General features: G+C 43.0%; 1 protein-coding gene across 1 annotated transcript in view; it reads right to left on the bottom strand.

Annotated features, from left to right (window-relative positions):
• Fam151b (family with sequence similarity 151 member B) overlaps nucleotides 1–20,189 on the bottom strand; it is a 33,889-nt gene that overhangs the window by 11,526 nt on the left and 2,174 nt on the right. The window contains exons 2-5 of the mRNA XM_021180790.2: nucleotides 16,733–16,858; nucleotides 12,905–13,070; nucleotides 6,809–7,026; nucleotides 5,839–5,974 (exon numbers count right to left, since the gene is read on the bottom strand). Coding sequence (XP_021036449.1) covers nucleotides 5,839–5,974; nucleotides 6,809–7,026; nucleotides 12,905–13,070; nucleotides 16,733–16,858 — 646 coding nt within the window. The remainder of the gene's footprint in view (nucleotides 1–5,838; nucleotides 5,975–6,808; nucleotides 7,027–12,904; nucleotides 13,071–16,732; nucleotides 16,859–20,189) is intronic.

Genomic DNA, 20,189 nt, shown 5'->3' on the forward strand with positions numbered 1-20,189 from the left:
TAGCTGTCTTCAGACAGACCAGAAGAGGACGCCAGATCTCATTACGGATGGTTGTGAGCCACCATGTGGTTGCTGGGATTTGAACTCTGGACCTTCAGAAGAGCAGTCGGGTGCTCTTACCCACTGAGCCATCTCACCAGCCCATGATTAGTGTTCTTTTAGTTACTTGTTTTCAACTACTTCCTGAGACAAATACTTAGGGGATAAATTGAAGGAGAAAACTATATCAGATCACAAAAAAAAGGCTTAGCTTCCACAGTCTTCCAAGCCTCAGGCAACTTTATACCACACTTGCATTAGGGTGAAGGTTTTCCATACACATGTGTGCATCATACCCATACATATGCGTGCATCACACACATACAGATGTGTGCATCACATACACATACACGCATCACACACATAAATACACACATGTGCATCACACATACATATACATGCATGTATCTGCATACATACATACACACTCTGTATCACACATACATACATGAGTGCGTATCACACGCACATACACACATGCAAAGGCTAAAAGAACTTGATAAAAACGACACGCTGAAAACAGCATGTAGTCCATTAATGAGAACAGATAATGAAATACAATGCAATGTAGCACCCAGGAGACTTGGTATCAAAACGACTGATATCTCCAATGACAGCCTAAGGTTTACCATTGTCCTGACTTTTCCTGATCATTTTTAAAAGACTGTTTATGGGATGGATCCCAATCCCATAATCAGCCTCCAAACGCTGACACCATTGCACACACTAGCAAGATTTTGCTGAAAGGACCCTGATATAGCTGTCACTCGTGAGTCTATGCCGGGGCCTAGCAAACACAGAAGTGGATGTTCACAGTCAGCTATTGGATGGATCACAGGGCCCCCAATGGAGGAGCTAGAGAAAGCACCCAAGGAGCTGAAGGGATCTGCAACCCTAACCCTATAGGTGGAACAACATTATGAACTAACCAGTACCCCAGAGCTCGTGTCTCTAGCTGCATATGTATCAAAAGATGGCCTAGTCGGCCATCAGTGGAAAGAGAGGCCCATTGGCAAACTTGCAAACTTTATATGCCTCAGTACAGGGGAACGCCAGCCAGGGCCAAGAAGTGTGTGTGGGGGGGGGAGGGGGAGTGGGGGGAGGGCTTGGGGGACTTTTGGGGTAGCATTGGAAATGTAAATGAAGAAAATACCTAATTAAAAAAATGAAAAAAAAAAGACTGTTTAAATACAAACAACTACTTGAGAACATTTTAAATGTTGGTAATTTATGCTGTTTATGTAACTAGAAGTCATTACTTTACAAACTATTTCTCAAACATTATCTTTATTGTGAGAAGAGGGGTCATGAGTTAACTAACTATTGTTTCTCTAATGCTTTATATAGCTTCAGAATGAAGGATGAAAATAATCACTCACTGTTCTTAAAAATATTATCTCTCTATATTTTTGTGAGACAATTTACTATGGAAAAAAAAACCCAAGCTTTATAAATTACTGTTAACTTACTGTATAGAGTTGTCTAGGTCATTGAAATGGCTTTTGGTAATGACCAACTGCCATGTTTAAAACCACAGGGGAAAAAAGGTTTATATATAATCTACCACTTTCAATTTGAAAGACTTAATGCTAGATATTTAAGAAATCTGCAGTTTCTGCTTAAGAGAAAAAAAACTCTAAAAATTCTTAGACTCCAGAACACAGAGAGCCCAGCCATGTCTGTTGGTGCTTGCTAGTCTGCACGTCAAGGCCCACTAGGACTGTTTGAAGGCTTATTTCTGATTGTGGGCTCTCAGATTAGCAGGTGCCTCTGTGAATTGCAAATTTTTCAGGAGATCAGTCATGGCCTTTCAAAACCCTTATGACAAATCAGTGGGAATACTGCAAACTGCACATGAACGAAGCGCAGCCTTGGCCAGGCTTCCCCACAGCTGTGGCTTCAACCTCACGGTGCCTCTGTACGATCGCTAAGTCCTCCATACCCACATAAAGAACCTGCTTATGCTGTAAGTGCTTCTCAAATGGGGACGTACGGAGATATTTCCAAAAGCTAGAGTTCTGTATAAGAATCCAAGTTTTACAATTTAATTTAGAGCTATAATTTAAATAATAATCTTTAATAATTAATACACTATGCTAATTGACTTCAGAGTAATTCTTCAACACTAATTAAAACAAACAAAACTAGAAGCAGTGTTAGTGATAATAATGAGTTAATAATGATGACATGCCTGCCCAAGAGAACGTCTAAAGCATTGCACACTATAATAATAATCCTTTCCGGCTTGCACCTTCTGCTGAGGCAGATCATCAGCTTATCTGCTCCTCTGAAGAGCCCACAGTCTGAAGGCCTCCCAGTAGTTCAGCTGCATGCAGGGCAATAGACAGGAGCCTAGCATGGCTGCCCACTGAGAGGCCCAACAAGCAGCTGAAAGAGTCAGAGGTAGATACTTACACCCAACCAATGGACAGAAGCCGGGAACCGCTGTGGTTAAACTAGGGAAAAGCTGGAAAAAGCTGAGAAGAAGGGTGACCCCATAGGAAGACCAGCAGTTTCAACTAACCTGAACCCCCAAGATCTTTCAGACTCTGAGCCACCAACCAGGCAGCATACACCAGCTGATATGAGGCCCCCAACACATATACAGCAGAGGACTGCCTCGACTGGCCTCACTGTGAGAAGATGCACCAAACCCTGGAGAGACTGGAAGCCCCAGGGAGTGGGGAGGTCTAGTGGGTCGGGGGTGGGGGTGGGGAATAGGGACATCCTCTTGGAGACGGGGGTTGGGGAGGAGGTATGGGATGTGGAACAGTCAGAGGGCAGACTGGGATGGGGATAAGGACTGGACTGTAAAAAAAAGATTAAAAAATATTTTAAAAAACAATAAAATAATCTGAGGGCTGGAGAGATTGTTCAGTGGTTAAGAGCCATGTTCAATTCCCCAGCACCCAGAAGGCAGCTCATGAGTGTCTCTAACTCCAGTTCCAGAGGATTTAACACCCTCACAAAGACATACATGCCAGGCACAACACCAGTGCACATAAAATTAAAAAAAAGAAAGACCTCCTTATTAGCTCAATACATCTCCTCTCTGCTTGTTGGCCAGGTTTGGTTTCAGTTGTTGGCAGTGGAGACCCTGACTCACTATGGTCTGAGACAGGCCAATGCCTCTCTTTTGCCATGATGCCAGCTACAGCTGCTCAAACAACCTGATGTTTAATTCATCTATAAATATTTTATGACTCAGTTTTCTCATGCAAGCGTAGTTACTACAAGATCATTGTGAACTTTAATGTTTTTCACTTAACAGAATTATTTTAGAGGTCTGTCCTTATTAAAGCGCCAAGCATGACCTATAACAAGTATTTAATCTTCCATTATGAGAGTATACCGTAATATACTCAGCCAGGTTCTGAATGGAGGAGACTTGGAATGCTTTGAAACTCTGCTAGTCCTTCTCTGTGCTTACATGAACTTCTCCCTAGGTAGATAAACCCTTATTGATAAAAATCTATGAACACGCCCACTGTTTCCTTAAGGAAATAAATCAGTTTATATCTATGATGTACACAACACGCCTGCTTCCTCTACTCTCTCCAACCTGGTTAATTATTAAGCTGGGCCTTTTGCCAGATGATTGTAAAAAAAATATATTTTTTTGAGATAGGGTTTCTCTGTGTAGCCCTGGCTGTCCTAGAACTCACTCTGTAGACCAGGCTGGCCCAGAACTCAGAAATCCACCAGCTTCTGCCTCCCAAGTCCTGGGATTAAAGGCGTGCACCACCACTGCACAGCTGTAAAAAATGTTTTATGTGTTAGAATTCTTAATCTCTCTCTGACATGTATCATAATATTATTTTTACCAGAATTTCTGATTCTTATATATTCAAATATAGCAAAATTTTCTTTCATACTTTCTGGATGTGTTACCTTTAACACCAAGAAAATATTTCTACTCTAAAACTACATTAAAAAGCTAGCCTCAGGGGCAGAGACACTGCTCAGTGGTTAAGAACACTTGTGGCTCTTGCAGAGGACCCAAGTTCAATTCTTAGCACCCACAGGGTGGCTCACAACCATCTGTAACTCCTGTTCCAGTGGATCTGACACTGTCTTCTGACCTCTGTGAAAATCAGGCATGCAGGCACTACACACTGTACACACAGGTAAAGAACACCCCTACACATAAAATAAATCCTTTTTAAAAGCCAACCTAGTCTGTTCTTCCTGCATTAGCAACTTCATATTCAAGTGTTAAATCAATGGAAATATATTTGCCAAAAAGAATAAGAAAAGCTGTACATACAGCTTTTTCTAGATAGTTAAATACTTCTGAAGTAGCTTTTAAACCTTTACTTTGATAGCTGCAGTGCCAGCTTATCCCCACTCTACGTTCTGCGACATCTGGGCTTTCTCCTGGCCCCAGAAAGTGCTACCCAAACTGTTTAAATATGTGTCCCTTTAGAGCATACTTCAACATTTAATATATGGTACAGCTAAGTTAAATTTATTTATTTTAAGATCTTATTTTAAGTATGTATATGTATGTATGAGTATGTGTAGGCATGTGCAGTTGAGTACACATGCCATCGAAGGTGTGATCCCCAGAGCTGGGCGACAGGCAGCCGAGAGTCACCTGACATGGGTGCTGGGAACTGAACTCAGGTCCTCTGCAAGAGCGGTGCATGCGCTTAACCACTGGGCCATTTCTCCAGTCCTCAAAATGTATTCTTATAGTATTAGTATGGGTGTATGTATATGTCTGTATGTGTGTGTGGTGCACGTTCATGCACACGCTCGCACACACATGTGCATGCTGTGGCTCACATATGGAGGTTAGAGGACAGCACTGCGGGGTCAGTTCCTCTCTCCACATTTACATGGGTTGCAGGAATAATAACGTCATCAGCTTTCATGGCAAACACGTGTACTTGCCAAGCTACCTTCCCAACCCCAGTTAATTTCTTATTGTATAATAAATGATTAAAATTTTGGGTGAAAAAGATTTCTGTAATGGTCGTGTTCAAAGACAAACAACCTTTTGTTGGAACAGGAAGATGACAACATTTACTCAGAATTACCACGTGCACAAATTGTGGAGGGCGGGCGGTAACGCCATGCTCTTAAGGGCTGCTGGGAAGGGAATCTGTGCTGACCTCATCAGTCTTCATTCCTCCTTTCACCCACTGCCCTTCGATAGTTAGTATATCATGGCTTTTTTTTTCCCTGTTTATGACATAGTCTCATATAGCCCAGGCTAGACTCCAAGTCTCTCTGTAGCTGAGGTTGACCTTGAATTGCTAGTCCTTCTGCTTCTGCTCCCCACGTGTTTAGATTGCAGGCATGCACACTCTGTTCAATTTTCATGTTCTTCTCTCTACACCTTACACTGGTATGGTGATAATTGTTAGGGGTTGGTTTGGTGTTGCTATGCATTTAAATACTAAACACTGGCCCCCAAGTCAAGGAGAGCCTCATGTATACCATGTGATGGTGTGTAAACCCAGAACCACACTTTAAAGTTAATTGGTTAATAAATGGCTAGAGACTGTGACTGGGAAGTAGGGAGAGGAAGGCAGGACTTGAGAATGAGTGAATCGTTTGAGAAGAGACCAGAGGAAGGGGAGAGGAGGAAGAGAGGAGACTAAGAAAGGAGGGGGCTGCCATGAGAGGAGATGGACCACGAGAACGTGACCAGAAGATATGGCAAGAAACAAGGGACATATGGAGGGGATATAAGTTAGAATAGCTCACAACCTGCCCAATAAAATACCAGGATTGTGTGTCTTTTATATAGGCTAGCTAGAAGAAGTAATTCTTATTACAGATAATTCATACCTGTTTGATTTTGTCAATAGCCAGAGCAACTGAGAACACGACTGCCTCACTAAAGCTGCCCTGACAGGGAACGTGACCGGCTGGGTTAGCTCGCTGCATATGTAGTCCATCTCTTTCACCATCGACCAACTGTAGCCTGAAATGGGAAGAAAGGAATGTGCATTTGTGACTAGAGTCTTGGAAGTCAATAACTAAAACACCAAATTACCCTGGAAAAGACAACTCCATCAGTAATTTACAGATGAATTCTTAGTCTACAGAATTTCCATTGAGTTCAGAGTGAATTCAAACATGACAAGGAAAAAATTAATTGTATTTATGTATTTAATTGTTCTAGGTGGAAACCATGGTCTTGGGCACGTTAAGCAAGTAGAAAAATCATTAAGCCACCTGTGGTTTGGCCCCCATAGTCTCATGTGTTTGTATGCTTGGTCCGTAGGGAATTGCACTGTTAGGAGGTGTGGCTGTGGTGGAATAGGTGTGGCTTTGGTGGAGGAAGACTGTGTCACTGTGGAGGCCGACTTCAAAGTCTCATATGCTCCAGCTAGGCCTAGTGTGGCAGTCTCCTGCTGCTGCCTACAGATCAAGATGTAGAACTCTCAGCTCCTTCTCCGGCACCATGTCTGCCTGTCTGCAATGTTTCCTACCATGACGATAATGGACTAAACCCCTGAATTGTAAGCCAGCCCCAATTAAATGTTTTCCTTTGTAAGAGTTGCTGTGGTCAGGCTGTTTCTTCACAGCAATCAAACCCTAAGACACTGCTGAACAACAATAAAATGTTCAGGGACAGAGGTGTGCTCTACAGCCACACTTACGCAGCTTCCTCCTGGCTGAAAAGCTTCTTATGTGCGTGAGCTATCATATGAGTTTGCTCTGTACCCTACCGAAGAAACGAGTCCAGAATATTTTACACATTCGCAAAGATCAACTTGGTATTTGCTCAAAGCAAATTGATTAGAATTATCACCTTCATTGACTTTCTCAGGATGCCATCCTGTTGTCCAACCCAAGGAAAAGGTCACGTCCGGGAAGAAGGATGTCACGGTGTCTAGAAAGGCTTTGGCATCCACTACTTTGCTGCTCCCATTTGGCCCGGGAAGAATATCGGCATTAATCCACACGGGGCGCTGCAGGTGCTGCTTCACATTGTCCAGGAACAGCATGGACGCTCTGACTGCTGCCAGACTGAAAAGGAGTGTGACCAGTGAGCCTCCCACACTGAGATCTTCCTGTTCTCAAATTCAGAGTCAAATAAAAGAACTCACGTGGGACCTGAGGGAAAGACTAACATGTGCTCTACCTCAAAGTACTTATGCTTCATTTTCATGAAAGAAACATATAGATGATACAGGGGTATGAATAATGCCAGTCCCTATGTACCAAACAGGGGCCTCAGAACGCCACATTTGGGTCACTAAGTGTGAAGTGATGTAAGAAAAGATACAAATGTTTGCCTGCCGGCCACACCCAGGAAGTAGAAGTTGCAGGTGGTCAAGTTCTGAGAGTGGCTCCTGCCACTTCAGCCTTTGATAAGATTGACTCTCACAATCCTGCAGGAGAAAAAGGATTGCCTCTTTGCCTTCACGCATGACTGGGTGAATTTGGAGACATAAACACATTTCTTAAAATGCCTAGAAAGCCTAAAACAACATATTCTTGGGGCTGGAGAGACAGCTCAGTGGTTAAGAGCACTGGCTGTTCTTCCAGGGGAACCATGTTCAATTCCCAGCACCCACACAGCAGCTCACAGGATCTGTAATTCCAGTTCCAGGGCTTCTCATACCCTCAAAAGACATCTATGCAGGTAAAATGCCAACGAACATAAAATAAAAAACAAATTTAAAAATTATATTTCCTAAAGCTAATACAAACTCAGCTTCTTTCTATATTGTGAACACTTCTGTGGAAATGAGAAGGTATTTTAGCTCCACTTGAGAAGTGGGTTGTCTTCTCTGCCCTACAACTGTTACAGCCACAGAATTCAAAACAGTAAAGGCTTTCATTGCTGTTTTTATTTGTTTATCTGTTGGTTCTTGAGACAGAGTCTCATTGTGTACCTCTGGCTGGCCTGAAACTTGCTATGGAGTACAGGCTAGCCTCAAATTCAGAAATTATCCTGCCTCTGCCTGTCTTAGGCCTGGGATTAAAGGATGTGTCAGCATGCCCAGCTTACAAGACAGTAAGTTTAGTATATCATTTTTACTTTGTGTGTGCATGTATGTCTTACTGTCCTCAAATATAAGCGCGTGCGTACACATATACACATGCACATGAACACACGCAAACTTAACTGGAGAACCTCACTGCTTCAAAATTAAGGTGAATGCATCTGACCCTTTAGAAAGGTTCACGCAGGATAACAGCTTCCACGCTACTGTGATAGAGGCTGAGAAGCCTAGGTATGGGAAAGCCATCAGCTCTTCCTGAGGATGGGCCTGTTCATCTGTGCTTCTCTCTTGCCCCTCCTACTTTAAGAGAGACATTTTATTAATTTGTGTGCTGAAACCAGAGGCATGTGACCCTTGGCCTCCAATCTCTTTACCTTGCATACTCTTTCCATTCTGTCCCTGAAATGGATGTCCTAGATTTTAGTGGATTAATAAGTAAGCCTCAGGCAGGACTTTGAATTTAGATGTTTTTATTTCTCTGTAATGCATCTGACTCCTGGTACATTGATGCCTGTTAAAACCTCAACTCTAAAATCCACAGGGAACCACAAAAGATCCTAAGTCAGTAGAACATCCAAGGAAAATAGAGCAAAGTACTCAGGATGCAGAGGCAGGTGGATGTCTGAATTCCAGGCCAGCCTGGTCTATGAAGTGAGTTCCAGGACAGCCAGGGCTACATGGAGAAACTCTATCCCGAAAAACAAAAATAAAAACAAAACAAACAAACAAAACAAAGAGAAAGCTAGATGTACCACAATACCTTACTTCAGAGCATACAATCAGAGAGAGAGGTGGCACACACCTGAAATCCCAATACTAGGAGGGCTGGTGGGGGTTGGGGTACTGCAATGAGGTCAAGGACTTGACTCAAAAAACAATACTACACAAACAAATGGACAACAACAACAAAATACTGCAAAGCTATAGTAAATACAACAGCATCGTGCTTAAGGTCAGATTCTGAACTGTTTGAGAGACTCATTCTGAGCATGCAGGTCCCAGCCTGTGGCACTGTTTTGGAGACTAGAGAGGCTGCAAGAACTAGTTTACAGGGCAGGCTCCTCCCTTGCCAGCCGCTTGTGAACAGATTCATCTCACCAAAGCACTGCCCAGACAGCAACCACCCTCTCCAGCAAGCTGGACTGAAACTCTGAGCCAAGGTTTGATAGATAGTCTGCCAAATAGTTTGGTCATAGCAATGCAAAAGTAAACTAATACAGAACTAGTGAACTAATGCACCAACTAATCCTACCTTCTCCTGCATCCTTAGGACTCTCCCTTGAAATTATAAGTCACTTTAAATTGTGTTTTAAGGGAAAATCCTCTTTGCTAAAACCCCACAGCCAGCTAAAACTCTAGATAAAATTTAAACATCACTATGTAGTAGAAAATAATGACGGTAATGCCATATAATACTCACGTATTATCATTTGTATACTATGTGAAAGAACTAAGAAACACAAAGCAAGATCTACTAAAATTTGACTAAAATACCATTCAGCTCCACCCACAGAGGTAGTACAGTGGTTGATTAAGAACTTAGAGTAGCTAAGGGATTCTCTTGAAGAGGACTGCTGAGCCAGCTTAGATCCCAGGACTCAGGGCCAGGGCAGCCCTCTCTGCCCACGAAATACTAATCTGCTGCCCTTTAAACCTTTGGACCCCCTCCTTTTCCATGTGTATAGTGTTTTGAGTGATTGCTGTGGTTTGTGATACCAATGTTTCACGCCTCACAGATTAGCCCGTGCAATTGCTAATTTGGCTAGATGGCTCATCTGGTAAAGGTGCTTGCTGCTAAGTTTGATGATCTGATTGGATATCTAGGATCTGCATAGTGGAAGGAGAAAACTGACTCCAAATTGTCCTCTGACCTCCACAGGCCTGCTGCAGTATCTGCATGCATGCACGTAAACACACACACACACTTACTAAAAAAAAAAAAGAATGTTTATACTTGGTCTGAGAATGTAGCTCAGTGACAGAGCACTTACTCAGCATGTACAAGGTCCTGTGTTTGTTCCAAGCACCACAGACAGAAAAAAGAGGGAGGGGTGAACTCTCCCTGTCCAGCGTGGTGGACAGTTCCCCATCCACAACCATCTGAACACAAGCAGGCTGTTTGTCTCCCTGGTCTCCTTTTCTTCATATGGTGGTGAGAACAGTGACGGTGTGTTGGATTTGTTATGGGGGTCATATGTAAAACACATATAAAGCTTTTAGAATTGTATCTCTCCCCCTCTACAGAACAACACTCTCTCTTAGTCCCTGCCCTTTTCTTGACTCTGAGGATTCCCCTATGTATGTATATGCATCCATGCATACATACACATACACACCTAATTGAAAATAAAATAAAGCTTAAAAGATTAGCTATGAAATAAAATTTTTTAGTGGCCTGGCTCTTCTGTGGGACACTAACATAGCCTGAATCACTAAATTAGCAGCTAGAACTTGCAAATGCACAGGCTGATCTGTGAGGCGTGAGACATGGTATCACAAACCACAGCAAACACTCAAAACACTATACACATGAAAGAAGAGAGGGTCCAAAAGTTTAAAGTGCTACGGATTAGTATTTCGTGGACAGAGATGGCTGCCCTAGCCCTGAGTCCTGGGATCTGAAGCTGGCTCAGCAGTCCTCTTAGATGAGCCTCTCAGCTACTCTGGGACTAAGGCTCTGTTGATAAAACAGATGGGCCACTCACTGTAAAAGCATCTTCTGCCCGACATGTCACTGTCATCTTGGAGGCTTACTGCCTCCATCCACTCACCCTTCCTAACTCTCTCAACTCTGACTGGCTGGTCAACTCAGCTGTTCTGGCTCAAACACCTTTCCACACAGACAGGCTCAAACTGGCTTCTTTTACCTTCTAACTGAATTGCTTTGCTCTGCCTCATACTAACTTTGGCAATATGTTCTAATCTTCTGGCATGTTCTGTCTCTACCTGTGTCTAGCTTGTTCTCTCCTCAACCTGTCTCTGTACAACTGTTCTAGTAAAACTACCCTCTCAGGGCTGGTGAGATGGCTCAGTGGGTAAGAGCACCCGACTGCTCTTCCGAAGGTCCGAAGTTCAAATCCCAGCAACCACATGGTGGCTCACAACCACCCATAATGAGACCTGCTGCCCTCTTCTGGTGCTGTCTGAAGACAGCTACAGTGTACTTACATATAATAAATTAATAAATAAATAATCTTTAAAAAAAAAAACTACCCTCTCTCCTCTTCTCTCTCTGCATTGCTCTCCTAAGTAGCCTGTTTTCTCTCGGTTCTCACCAGAGTTGGGCATATTCTTTTCTGTCAAATCTTTCTCTGATTTGTCATTTTGTCTGTCTCTCAATTAGATGTCACTTTCAAACATGGTGCTTCCTTCTACAAAGTGACTTTATCTTTCATTGCCTGGGCTTAATGGTTTATACTAAGGGTATGCCTTATTTCTGCCAGAGGGATTAAAGCTGTGCACTAAAGGGGTGTCTGTATTTCTCAGCCAGAGAAGCCACATTGCTGGATTAAAATCCTTCTAGAACCCACCACCCACCAAACTCTCTGGTCTTCAGATGATTCTGTAACTCAGACCTTGTAAGGCCCGACATCCGGGTTCTACACAGCCACTCATCAAGGCCAAGTGACAAGGTTTGCTGGGCATTCATTCACCCACAAATGGTTAGGGTCATCTCAATAATCCTATAAGCTTTTCAAATCCTACTCACTAAAGGTTTTTATTTATGTATGTGTGCCGTGTGGGTACAGGTATCTGCAGGGGCCATCAGAGGGTGTTGGGTAACCTGGAGCCAGGGTTATAGACTGCTTTGAGCTACCTGACATGGGTGCTGGGAGCCAAACATGGGTCCTCTGATAACTGCTGAGCTCCTTCCAGCCCTGAGATAACTTCACAATGAGCTATGATTCAGAGATGGGGTGAATTTGCCACCAAATCTAGGTTTGAATGGCAGTGGCCACTGGAGCTTGTGGTAATCAATTCTGCATCCCATCAATTCCAGCCATTATAGCTTCTTCATGGCCAAATGCCATAAAAAGCACATCCCCTGTGACAGACATTGGAGGGAATGACACTCATTCCTACTCACATAGTCCATTCAAAGAATGCTTTGATTTCTGATGACTTTCAGACCAGTCTCCTTACTAACGTAAGTATAGTGACATTGAACGCGCAGGTACTGCTCTGTTACGTCCTCTCCTGTCAGAGCACTGATGGAGACAAGCACTTTCAGTTTGCCATTCTGTGTGGTCTGATAGTTACATGTGAAACATTCCTTTATAAAAGCTGACTTTAATCTTAAAGGTCCTCAAGGAGCATTCTTAGCTATTAGCATGCTGTTGTTTTAAGTCTATTCTAGAAACACACGGAGGTCTAAATTTTCATTTCAGCTTGGAAAAGGTATAATAAGTAGTTGTGGTCATTGAAATAGGTACGCTCATTTCCTACAGACTCATGTGTGTGAAAGCTTGGCCCAGGGGGAATGGCACCATTAGGAGGTATGGCCTTGTTAGTGTGATTGTGGCCTTGTTGGAGGAAGTGTGTCACCATAGGGATGGGTTTTGAGATCTCCTATGTTCAAGGGTCTTTGAAATCTCCTTTGCTTAAGCTATGCTCAGTGTGGCACAGTCTCCTTTTGCTGCCTGTGGATCAAGATGTTGAACTCTCAGCTCCTCCAGCACCATTTCTGCCCGCACAGCACCATGATGGTAATAGACTAAACCTCTGAAACTGTAAGCCAGCTCCAATGAAATGTTTTCCTTGATAAGAGTTGGTGTGGTCATGCTGACGCTTTACAACAATAAAACCCTAACTAAGACAGTAGTCACAGACAGAGACACATGTTTTAATGTTCTCCCCGAATTCTGCAGCAACACGAAGCATGTTTGTAAAAGTACCTCTTGAAATCCAACTTGATGCCCTTGTTGCTCTTCACAACCTCAGCCAGCCACTCCTGCAAAGTGTTATCACTGCTTGTCTCAGGAGGATGGGCCATGATTGGCTGGCCATGCTCTGATCCGTCACTAGGAAGAAGGACATCAGCCTCTATCATGTGGGCAGCACCTGCCCAAGTAAGAGAGCTTACGTTACTGTGAACAAGGACAAAACTATAGGAGAAGTGCCTCGGTGCCCATGTGAGAAAGAAGAGACACTGAGCAACTGTAGAATGTCAGGCACTGTACGAGGCCCGCATGCTATCTGTACATCCCACGGCTCCTCAGCCATTATCCTGCCTACAAATCTTTTCTAGCATCTAGCAAAGTGAACACAGAAAGGAAGGGAAGTCTATTAAGTATTTGTTGGTAATAAAAATAGTATATTTGAACAGAGAGTGTCCCTCAAAGGTGCTACTTGCCTAGTAAGTAGTATGAGCTGACACAGTTGGTTTTGAGGGGATGCTCAAAGCGTCAGTTGTGATAAGGATTGTTCAAGGAAAGGTGAACAATTAGCTGTTGGGCTTTTTAATAACATACTAAGGAAATGTTTCCAATTTAGACCCCCAAACCTCCCTAGAAACCTCACCTTCTATATAGCCCATTGGTAATTATATTTAAATATGAGTTTGGAGAAGACAAACTTTCAAATAAAAGTACAATAAAATATAATTTCAGTGCCAACAGGGCAACTGCAAGACTCTTTATGAAACCTCAGAGAGATGGCTGCTCCCACATAACTATGTGAAGAGAATTTAGACTACTAAGTGTAGGTTCACAGTAACCAAACCTGTAGACCTTCCAGCCCAGAGTGAAGACAAAGCAATCTAGATTTCTGACTTTTGGCTAAAGGAGTAGTTTATAATTTGGTAGGTAATAAACCCACAAGCTGGGGCTAGAGAGATGGCTCAGTGGTTACCTGCCCTGTTTGGTAACCACTAGCTGGGTAATCTCACAGAGGATCCGGATTGGGTTCCCAGCACCCATATGGCAGCTCACAATATAATATGTGTGTGTGTGTGTGTGTGTTTTCTGCCTGCATATATGCCTGCATGCCAGAAGAAGGTACCAGATCTCGTTATAAGCCACCATGCTGTTGCTGGAAACTGGACTCAGGACCTCTGGAAGAGCAGCCAGTCCTCTTAAGCCCTCTCTCCAGCCAAAGCCCACATGTTTATGGGAGATCAAACATGTACTTGGATCAAAATGAACAGAGACAGAGCTGGAGAGATGGCTCACTAGTTAAGAGCACTGACTGTTCTTCCAGAGGTCCTGAGTTCAATTCCCAGCAACCACACAGTGGCTCACAGCCATCTGTAATGGTATTTGATGTCCTCTTCTGGTGTGTCTGAAGACAGCGGCAGTGTACTCACATACATTAAAAAACAAAAAGAAAGAAACAAAAACCAGATAGTTCAAAATAGATATCAAAACAAAAGAAGGTTGTGGATTCCCAAATTTCACAATCTGGTAGTGGCCTGAGAAGGACAGTCAGGTGTCGATGTGGACACACCACCAGAGGCTCACGGGGATTTATCTTTTAAAGAAGTTACTACAAATCTTATTTGTTTACAAGGTCACGTGTATTCCATAGTGCATTGTGCAGGGCAGAGAACCCTGTGTGGGAGCTGCTTCCTCCTTCCCTCAGCATGTGTGTTCCTGGGATCTCACAGTTGTCAGGCTTGGTGGCAATCACCTACACCCTTTGAGCCATTTTGCCAGTCCATCAAGGGCATTTAACCTTTGAGAAAACAAATATAAATCACAATGATATGTACCAATTTGCACACACTAGGTGCTGGCTGAAGATGTAAGGAAAACCTCACTATCAATTGTAATACACAGGAGTACAATAACTTTGCAAATGCTAACATTTCCATAATATGTTCTTTAAACAGTAAAATCTGATTTGTCGTTCCTTTGCTTGCCATATAAGGGAGCTAAAAGCATGCCCCTAAAATCCTGCCTATGAATGTTGATGTGCAAAGACAACAGCTCTCCAGAAAAGCCAGGTCCCCACTCTGACTATCAGGCCATGAACACTTGTAGACCGGCGCCTAGTAACACAGACATCTGGTCCTTCCACAAATGATCAGCCTTAGAAAAACAAAGTAAAGTTTACCCCTTAACAGTATGAGCTACAAGTACTCACGGCCTGGTTGATGGTCAGAGTGCTCAAGGCATCCATCCCACAGTAAAACTGCTCACCCCACATCCTCCCTTGATTCTTGCAAAGAGGACTTTACCCCCTGCCTCTCAGGGGTGCCATCCTATCTCTGAGAATTCACCCACTGCTCTTCTTCATTTATTTCAATAAAATCTCTCCCTATCTGCTGACTTCTTTTTTTTACCACATGTACTGCTGACCTCCTATATGCCAGTTCACAGGGCAGACAGTAAAGTAGTAGCCAAAACTGGCAAAGGTTTATTAGCTGGTGAGTGGACAAAATGGGCTCCTCTGTGTACAAAAAGGATGCAGCAGAGATCCGCGCCACAATACAGCAACCTCAGGACCACACTCACTAAAGGAATAGCAGAAGTGAGGCAAGGAGATGCACTGGGGGTGGGGAGCAGTGTTTGATCCTGGGGTCAGGAACAGGCATTTGTCTTTAAGAAATGGCAATTTGACTGATGCCAAAGGCTTTGTGGTAGGTTAGCCAGGCCTGGCATGGGATACAGCTCTGTAATTCCCACTGCATGGGAGGCTGAGGCAAAAGACAGGGTTCAATCAGCCTAAAGAGAAAGTTTAATGAAAAATAAAAGGATGAGCTGGCGAGAGGGTTCAACCAAGAGTTCTGGATTCTTACAAAGAGCTAGAGTTGAATTCTAAGCACTCACATGGCAGCGCACAACTGTCCGTAATTCCAGTCCCAATGAAGTCAACACTCTGCTCTGGCCTCTGGGCACCAGGTACCCTCATAGTGCACAGATACACATGCAAACAAAACACTCAAACACATACAATAAAAATTAAAACTGAAAAGGGCAAAACAAGATAGAAAAGTAAAAGGAACGCTGAGATGCAGCTTAGAGGTGGTGCTTGCCTGGGATGCTCCAGGCCTGCAATCAACATCAGCACCACCAAACACATGTTCCTGGAAAGAAAGCAGCCAGTGTGAGGACAGCAGGTACCCAGCTATGCCAGAAACTGGAAAGCTGCAAAGACAGACTAGCAGAACCAGGGCAGGTGAATATCAAGACATAAGCTAGCTTGTACAGGGCTTTCTGATCACTAAGATGGCTTGAAGACTCCAAAAAATAGCACCCATCCCTCACGCTAAGAAATAAAGCAGAGGGTTAACAGATGAGTTTCAGACTATTACTTGTGTCACCTGATGCTAGGACAAATGGCTCAGCTTAGTAGAAAGTGAAATGAGCCTGATAATTTCTAACTGCAGCAATCATCCCTGGTCCAAATTTTGGACGAGAATCTGTTTCCAGAGCCAAGCACCAGCAAGAACATCCACACAGCTGCTGCCCACCCTCTGGGGGAACCACACACTCACTCACTTAGTCTACTGACTCTGGCAGACTGGCTCTGTTTCCAGCCATGGCTCCCAATCCAGCCAAATCACAGCTCAAGACATTCTGCTTGGATTTCAAAAAATGTACTCAATAACTTACCCAAGGAAAACTGAAGAAGTCAGGTATGGTAGCTCGTGTCTAGAATCCCAGCACTTGGAAGGCTGAGGCAGGAGGATCACAAGTTTGAGGCTAGCCTGGATTACATAGTGTTTTAAAAAATAAAATAAAATGAAGTAAAATAAAACAATTTTTGTGGCAGCCACTTACTCTTCAGAGCCTCATTCATCCGAGACTTGTGGTTGGCTGCGTGGTACCAGAGGATCTCAGCGCCATCTTCTGCCATGATCTGGTTGTTCCTCAGAAAATATTTCAGTATATTTTCACTCCAGGATCCTAAAACAACAATATTTGCGTGAAAAGAATATTGCTTTTGATGGGAGATGTTTTTAAGGTAGATAACATGATCCTGTGAGGTACAATGGCAAGACATAGTTTCTATCCTGAGGGAAATAAGCATACCCGTCATCTCTAGATAACCATTTTAAACGTGTGTGTGCATGTGTGTGTGTGTGTGTGCGCGCATGTGTGTGTGTGCGCGCGTGTGTGTGTGCATGTGTGTGTGTGTGCATGTGTGTGTGTGCATGTGTGTGTGTGCATGTGTGTGTGCGCGCGCATGTGTGTGTGTGTGCATGTGTGTGTGTGCATGTGTGTGTGTGTGCGCGCGCGCATCTGCATGAAGAGCAGCTAAAATCTCATTAGCGTAATTTTTATAAACATTTCCATTACCCATCGTCTTCATAGTGCGCATTCCATCTCTAGATTCACTCATACCTGCTCTGTATCCTTTGGCCAACACTTCCTTGTCTCTCCTATGAATAGCCAATGCTGCTATCTCTACTTCTATATAGTCAAAAATGTTCAAGTTTTACAGGTAATGAGATAATGCAATATTTTTTTTCCTGTGGCTGGCTTATTTCACTAAGCACAATAATATTAATTTAGGCTCTTATATGTAGCTACCAGCAACGGCTTTGTTAGAGTGCAATGTTATTCTACTGATAACACATACCATATCTTCCTTATCCATTAGTCTGTCATTGTAGTCTTGGGTGGCTTCCATGTCTTGGCTATTATGAATGTTTATAGACACTCATTTACAAGGAAGTGGTTTTCTTCCCATGGGTTTGTGCCCAGAAAGGGAAATGCAGGATTATAGGTTTAAAAATGTTTTTTTATATAAAGGGGCAAAAGATATAATGAGGGAGGAAAAAAACCCAAGCAATTGAGCTAGAAAAAATAGACTTGTGAAACAGAACAGGTAGTATGATGTGTACGTACAACCATGCATCATGCTATAATTAGTAGCCATACAGTGTGGTCTGGAGATCAGAAAAGAAAAAGGATGAAGGTGAGTACAGAAATGCTAAAAATTAGACACTCAAGAGCAGAAATTCTAGACTGTGAACTCCAAGAACTGAGGTCCTCTGCATAGAGCCACAGTGGTATGAAAACCCTGAGGGCGGCTCCCTCTCCTCCACAGTGTGTCTGTCCTCACACTGTGATGCTCTGGGCAGCACTCACAGGCTCAGCTGGCACATACAAATACAAGCAATGCATACATCCACCAGTGGCTTATGCCTTACCTTTCTCTAGGTCTTGTTATTCAGCACTATGCCTAACCTCCTTGTGTGCAAAATATTCTGCCAACTGTTAGCTTATATCTGTCTGGCAACAGTTAAAAGTCTAAAAAAATGCTATCACACACTGCCAATAAAATATTAGGAAAAGGAGGGAGTTTGAGAGATGGCTCTGTGGTTAACAGCACTGACTGCTCTTTCTGAGGACCCAGGTTGATTCCCAGCACCATCATGGATGCTCACAATCTTCTGTTAGGTCCAGTTCCAGGGAATCAACTCCCTCTTCTAGCCGCCACAGGCACTGCATGCCTGTGAAGTACAGACTGACATGAAAGCAAACACTCACATGTATAAAAGTATATAAATTTTTAAATATATATTTATATATCACAATAATTAATCTTTGGTCAGAAAATAGCACTTCTTTCATTTTGAACTACCTCAGTTCATTTTGATCCAAGCTTTATAAACATGGCATTATTTTCTGTGTCTGGGTGCTTTGTCTACCACGTCTGTGCCTATTGTCTGCAGATACCAGAATACAGCACTGGATTCTGGAACTGGAGTCACGGACAGCTGTGAGCTACTAAATGGGTGCTGGGAACTAAATTCAGGTCATCTGCAAGTGGTTGTAAAACCACTGAGCAATCTTTCAAGTCCCAGCATGTTGGTAGTTTACATACCAAATTATAAGCCATTCCTTTAGTTAGGAAATAGTGGGTCAATAAAGATAATGTCTGACATCTTTAGCAAGCACTCTCCATAAAGGAAAGAGAGATGGCTGAACACTGCCCCCAGCAGTGCCTGCTCCCAGCATGAGGCCCTGTTCATGTATGCAAAAATATGCATGGCCATACTTAAATATTCAATTCAGTCATTCTAGAAGGCACATTAATTCTTAGTAGTGACAAATACCAAGTAAGAAAACAATCAAATCATAGTATACATTCATGATTTAAAAAAAAAAATCATAATGGTTGTGGCTTTGGACACTAAAATCACACATCTCAGCAGCTCAGGATAGGTTATAAGTTCAAAACCAGCCTAGACTACACAGCAGGACGTAAGATCCTACCTAAAATAAGGTTAGGAGGGACAGATAGACAGAGACCAAATGACCTAGAAAATTGGTCCTTCTTTCCTGGCACATAGGTTGTTGGAACAAACCTAGGCATTCATAAACAGTGCACATTAGGTTTTGCCGTGGCGCCTTTCAGCTGTCTTTACACTGCATTCAGAGTGTAAAGACACCTTACAAAATAGTAATACACAATAATGCAGGATTTTTATGCATGCCAAATACATTTTTCTTAGGTAAACTGCTCTTCTGTACTTAGTGAATTATAATGGAGTTATGTCCAGGTAAGCTAATCACTGGGTTAAAATAGCCTAACTCAAAATACATCCGACATGCCTACAAAGCATCACAGCTCAGCTTAGTGTACTATAAAATGTTTGGAACATATAAATTAGGTAATTTATGGCTCATTGCAATGGCCAAAGCAAGCATTTAACTGGGGGCTTGCTTACAGTTTCAGAGAGTGAATTCATGGTTGTCATAGCAAGGAGCAGGTAGGCAGGCATGGGGCTAGAAACTTAGCTAAGGACTTAGATCTTATTTAAAGTTTAAGGCAAGGCAGGGGTTCAGGCCTGTCATGGGGTTTTTGAAACTTCAAAGCTTGCTCCCAATGACACACCTCCTCGAATAAGGCCAGGCCTCTCAATCCTTCCCAAAACAGTTCAACCAACTACAGACCAAGCACTCACCGGAACTTAGAAACCCATGGGGGCCATTCTTATTCAAACCACCACAAAGAACATCTGCCCTTTGATTGAGAAATTCCAGTTCTATGGATTTATTCCATAGACAAATAAACTCATTTGGGAGAATACATTCCATTCAAGAAACATAATGCATTGTCTGTAATAGCAGGAGTAAAACTTCAAATGTTTGTCAACACTACGTAGGGTCCATTCTGTGGCCCTTAAAATGAACAAGACAGCTCTCTGGGTACAGTAGAATTTCAGGGACAGAAGTGAAGAGAGCATTAGAGCAATGGAGCCCCTATAGAAGGAGGGGTAATGGG

The sequence above is a fragment of the Mus caroli genome, chromosome 13 (assembly GCF_900094665.2).
Source record: "Mus caroli chromosome 13, CAROLI_EIJ_v1.1, whole genome shotgun sequence".
NCBI classification, from domain to species: domain Eukaryota; kingdom Metazoa; phylum Chordata; class Mammalia; order Rodentia; family Muridae; genus Mus; species Mus caroli.